General features: G+C 27.3%; 1 protein-coding gene across 1 annotated transcript; it reads right to left on the bottom strand.

The window, feature by feature from the left end:
* Nucleotides 1-3,206: 3,206 nt before the first annotated feature.
* Nucleotides 3,207-6,104, bottom strand: EIN_151610 (phospholipid-transporting ATPase, putative; the record flags this gene model as incomplete). The annotated part of the gene is made up of 1 exon (XM_004257967.1): nucleotides 3,207-6,104. One exon carries the CDS (start codon nucleotides 6,102-6,104, stop codon nucleotides 3,207-3,209), a length of 2,898 nt encoding a protein of 965 aa, XP_004258015.1.
* Between the last annotated feature and the right edge of the window lie 248 nt (nucleotides 6,105-6,352).

Here is a 6,352-nt window from a genome sequence, read left to right as displayed (position 1 = left end):
TTAATTATGGCAATATATTTTTTATTTGGATAGTTCCCAAAAAAGTTTTTTATTAGAAATTATATTTTTAAAGTAAATCAAAAAATTTTAAAAATTTATAATTAAAAAAAATTAAAATATCCCAATTAAAGATATCAAATAAGTTTTTATTTGATAAAGAGAATTATAGCAATGTTAAATGAAGTAGTTTTTGATCAGTCAATGTAGTTGTTTGTTAGATATTTAGATTAAACACATATTGTTTTTTAACCACTTTTTATTAAAATAACATCAATTAATTTTGACATAATAAATATTGAATGGCTATTTTATAACCAACAAAATATATTTAAACATGGATTTTGCTTTACTAGTTAGATTTTTAATTGCTTTATTAATTAATTAAGATTCAATAAATTTATTTTTTCTATTTTTAATTCTATTCCAATGATGATTATTTAAATCTTTTTGTTTATATTTGAACATGAAACTATTATTGAAAATAGTATACTTTCGTTTTTGGTTTATCGTGATTATCATTTTATGTTCAAAGTGTTGGATTATATAAATATAATTCAAATTAACAAACTTGGTGATTGTAATTTTTTGCGACAAAAAACTTTTATCGCATTATTTTATTATTAAAATAATGATAACAAAATTAATAACTTTATTATTATTTTTCTCTCTCTAAAAAATTGTAGAATCAAATCTTTTGTTTATTTTGAACAAAAACAAAAAGCATGGACATTTTAATCAATTCAATTATAAACGAGTCGCATATGTATTGGTCATTTTATGCTATTTTTATTATTTTAATTTCAAAATCAACATGTAATTGTTTTCCTTTTAGTTAATAATGTTTCAATGAATTATAATTTATTAAATATTGTTAAAAATAGGTTAAACTTAATCATAAAAAGTATTTTTATTACAAATGATAAACTTAATGATTATTAACATTTTCAAACTTTTTGAATAATAAGAGTCAAATTGTAAATATTTTTAAGTGCCCAATTGTTTTAATTGTTGTCAAATCATTTGTATTTCATAAACATTTTTCAAACAATGTTTTTAAAGAATAATACTAAAATTATTTTTTGTATTTAAGTTGTAATTCTATTTGAATCTATTATAGAAACTATACACATATTTTCGAAATTTCAAATAAAAAAAATTTTAAAAAAATTTTAAACATTTATATTGTTCCAAATAATAAAAAAAAACAAAAGTTTACAAATCAAATCTATTCCATCCGATATGCCTAAATAACAAAAAAAATGATTGTTATTTTGTCCAAAATTGTTTTCGATGACCCGATAATTGTTTGTCGTGTTGTTTTGTACTAGAAGAATATAAGTTGGTTGGTTTTGGGATATGATGTAATTGTAAAAAAATAATGTGTAAAATTTTATCCAAATATATAATCAAATGAAATTGAAATTAACTAAAGAAGATACAACGAAAAATCACGTTCTTTTGGCTATTAATTACCTATAATTCAGTTATTGTTTTATTTTATCATAATATAACAATATTTTTTGTTTTTTTATTTCAAAAGTAAAATTAATATTTTTGTTGCCTTTTATTGGTTTAAAACAATTTATAAGTTTTTATAATTGATAAAACAACATAATTTTAGTTTCAAAATAATAAATATTTATTAAAATATAATATTTATTGTTTCAAAACAATACCAGATATTTAATTTATAAATAATTTAAATGATGTTTTATAAATGTTTTTGATTAACTATAACAATAATTATTTTAACTAATAAATTATTGTTTGATTGATAATATTTCTAATTTTTTATTTTAATAATAAATAATTTATTTAAAATAAGATTGTAGCATTTTTTCATTATAAATAAAATATATTTGTTAATACAATTTTTTAAAAATTAAATATAATAAGTGCGACTTTTTGAATTAAACTTTAAAGACAAATATTTTAAACTGAAATTTTAAGCATGTCAGTAATCAATTATTTCAAGTGTACAAATAATGAATTTTCCGAGTTTAAAGAAAACCGTTTTGAAATTAATTTAAAAACATTGAAAACATCCAACAAAGTTCATATTTGGTGTTGATTCTTAAATTACAATCATTTAAATTATTAATTGTATTTAAATTTTTATTTATTTCTAAAGATAGTATGAAATGAATAATAATACCTTAATTGTTTTATTAAACATGAATATTATTTTTAAATAAGATTGATTTTTAATTATTTGTAATTATTTCGATTGTTTTGTTTGATAATTCACATTTGATTCAATAAGATTTGACATAATGACCAAGAGTGGTACAACGGTCATTTTTGTTGTTAAATGAGGTACATAACAATTCATTACTTAAACTTATACATTAGTAAATTATGTTACAACATCTTTTTTGATACAGACTTAAATGAAATTTATTAATGTTTTAAGTTGTGTTGTTGTTCACCGAAAAACTGACACATCATTTAATAAAATTGTGAGTGTTTATTTAAATGATGTAATTATATCATTTAAAATAAAATTGATCAATTGAAAAGAATATATGGCGAAGATCCACAATAGAAATATCATTTCTTGTTTTATCCTTAAAACTAAAAACTAATTACATTATATTTTTCGAAGATGGTTCAATAGCATTATTATCACATAGTTACAAATAGAATGAATTTAAATTGAAACCAACTCAATTTTAAACCTAATTCGACTTTACGATAAAATTTTTTGTTTACAATCAAATATAAATAAGAAAAAATACCTAAATTTTTATCAAATGTGGTTGCAAATAACAGTTTATATGTTATCACAAACGATTATTCATCAATTTCTTATAATATTGATCTTTTGGAAATTAAGATAAGTACAATTCCCGTTTAATTGTATATCATATTTTCATTTGAACAAAATCCAAATTAATGAAAAAAATAAAAAATTGTTAATTGAAAATAATTACATTTATGAAAAATAACTTACGAAAAATTATTAGCAATTTTCGGGGTTAAATTAAAGTGTTTTAATATTTTTTGTTTAAAAATGCACTTATAATTTTCTATGGATTAATTGAAACATAAAAAATGTAACTTTGATAGATTTAAACAAACCAAAAAATTTGTTACACAAAACCAATGTTATTTAATTTACTTAATAAAATATAAAATCAGTCAAAATCAAAAGTGAAACACTCCAAATTCACACCGAGCCAATTAACAGTACATTTAATATAAAATTACACTGCCTGCATTTCCACTTCTTTCTGCACCCACTTTCTTTCTTTGTTGAGCGCCTTTTTGCCCATTTTATTTTCAAAAAGTTCTCTAGCAACGTCGTAGTCATTTGGATTGAGCAATATTTTAAAAGAAGAATTCACCAACAATGGCAAGACAGACATAAATACCATTGCGAATACTGATAAGTAAAAATGTGGCTGTTGGAACAAAACGACAAGACCATACCATGAAAAGTTCATCATAGACAAATTTGGGTAGAATGAGAGAACAATGAACACAAGAAGTGTTAAAACAACACTGATAACATGACCAAACACTAAAACGTAGTTCCATGTCTTTGTTTGTAATGCCATTGTAATTAAAATGGTCAAAATGATACCCAAAGTGAATAACCCTGATGTGTATGGTATACCACCATTTAACCCAAACATTGTTACATCGCATGTAAACGTTGTGATGTAATAAAAGAAGAAGAAGACTAGCGATTGATATATGCCAAATACAAACCAATTTACAAACGACATGAATGCTGACCGTTTTGAAAGTAACATTTCGCGATTGAGTTGTGGCACTTTTTTGATAATTTTCCACTCGACGTCTTTGTCAAAAACAGCGGACAACAGTGGGGGGATTGCTGTGAAAAACGTGTTGTAGAGCGCGACCATGTAATCGTCATATATCGTCTCACAACTGAAGTTGTTTAAAAACGCAAGATAGAACAAGACAAAGAACATTGCGATGTTCTTGTAAAAGCACAATTTAATGAGTAACGAATTCCGATACAAACACTCTCTTCCATGAAACAAAACAAGCTTTCCAATATCCTTAAACCGTCGAATAGCAAAATCAGAAGCTCTTGCGGCTTGTGTGCCTTCTTTCCCAAATATACCAATCCCAACATTGCCCGTGTTAATCATCGGAACATCATTCGCGCCATCTCCAATTGTTATTACAATTTCTTTAGTTATTTTCTGCACAGTTTTTGCAATGAGTGCCTTTTGAAGTGGGGTGACTCGGCAGCATATCAGGCTGTCACTTAACTTAATGACTTCACTCAATTCATTGAAATGAAGGTTTTCTGCTGTTTCAAAGAGTTTCCCTTCAATAACAACTGTTCCACTCCCACCATTTTCACCTTTTTGATTCTGCAGATTGCTCTGAAGTTTCCGTTTTATTTGCTCCAAAGTCTCACACAAATTTTCAATTTCTTTGACACAAAAAATATCGCTCTGAATGAGTCCACAAGAGTTCCCAATGTTGAGTGCAGTTTCTAGACGATCTCCAGTGATTACCCAGACTTTAAGACCACCTCTCTTTAACATTTCAATGGTTTCTTTAACACCTTCTTGTAATTTGTCTTCGATTTTCGACGCTCCCAAAATTGTCAAATCACTTTCAATCTCTTTTTCAAGTTCGACCTTTCGTGCTTCGGTCTTTAAATCGTCTTCAAAATTGTGAATCACATTTTCATACTTCGCAAACCACTCGCCAAAATACGTCTCTGTTATTTCTCGTTTAGCAAATAAAAGAGTTCTAAATCCTTCTTTTGAAAAGTCCTCGATATTCCTCTCGTCTTCAAAATTGTCGCGTGAATCACGAGCAAGTGAAAAAATGACTTCATCGGCACCTTTCATCCACAACGTGACACCCCCATATTTATCTCTCAGTAACACACTCATTCGCTTTCGATAACTCGAAAAGGGTATCACACAAAGGACTTTGTACTCCTCTCTTTTGTTTTCAAGTTTCACTGCAATTTTATTATCACTTCTGAATATCAGTTCTACGTGATTCATTTTTGCCCCAATACACAAACACTCCTCGTCGGGACAATTCGAGCAAAACTCATTGTTCTTAACTTCGACGGAATTACACAACGACATACAAAGTAACAACTCACGCTTTTGTGTATTCTCGATTTCACATTCCGAATTTTTTAAATCAGACTCTTCGAATGACTTCCCATGAATACTCGCACCTTTGAACACCATGCAATTCTCTGTTAATGTCCCAGTCTTGTCAGACAAAACATACTTGGCTAGCCCCAACTCGTCATTCAAAATTGTCGAATTTGCTCTTGCTCCAACCTTTTTAATTTTTTCATTCATATCGCCATCTTTGTTGCATTCAATTTTCAATATGTCCATTTTCAAATCGTTATCAATTTCGATAAAAATCCCCTGCAAAAATTTGACAGTTTCAAGTGTGACTTGGCATGATATTGGAATCATGTTGTTCATCAACGTAAAGAAACCAAAAAACTTCTTAACTCCAAAAAACACCGGAGAGATATCTTCTTTGCTGAGGTACCAAAACCCGTTCTTTAGATCGTTATATTGTTTGAAGTCAAGTGCGGAGAATACAGCAAGTAAAAGACATACAACCGTTTGGAATACTATCATAAAAAGGACAAATTGGTTAAATCGGGAATTCGTCGTGGACTTCTTTAGACGAGGTTTTGTTTGGTTTAATGACAGTTTAGTGTCGCTTCCACAATAACACACAACTCCCATGACGCTGTCTGTGTTCTTCAAAACGGTACCTTGAAGAAGTAAGTTCTTCGAGCTTAATGATATCTTGTTTTTATCTTCTTCAAAGTACGCTTTAAAAGACTCAAATGAGGGTGTTGGGCGTTCTGTGTGTAATGTAATTTCAATGTTGGAGATATCGTCCAACTCTCTATTTTGAAAGTGTGATGGGACTAACACAGATTTGAAATCAGTTTCTCCGTCAAGTGCTGTTGTTTGAACGTATACTATTCCATTCTCATTCGTCGACACAAGTGGAACAATATCTGCTGGGATGATTTGGTTGCAGTCAATTTTCAGAATTTGTCCGCTTGTTATTTGACTCCACTTCACTTTTGTGTCAAAGCTTTTGGTTTCTTCGTTATACATATAGTACTTTGTTGAGTTAAATCGGTAGTCTGCAACGTGTCTCCTCTCTTAGTTAATGTGTTGTTGCTAAATAGCTAAATAGTGAAATAGCAATTTATTTAACTATTTACTAAATAGTTAAATAAATTATTTAAGTTTCTTTATAGTAATATTCTAGTTAAAATAATTATAATTGTAAATCTGATATATTCTATATTAATAATAAATTTTAATAATAAAATTATAATTTAACAAGTTAAGCAATCAGA

Source organism: Entamoeba invadens (genome assembly GCF_000330505.1).
Source record: "Entamoeba invadens IP1 unplaced genomic scaffold scaff_1105074726367, whole genome shotgun sequence".
Classification (NCBI taxonomy): domain Eukaryota; phylum Evosea; order Mastigamoebida; family Endamoebidae; genus Entamoeba; species Entamoeba invadens.
This window is presented reverse-complemented; position numbering and strand designations above follow the sequence as displayed.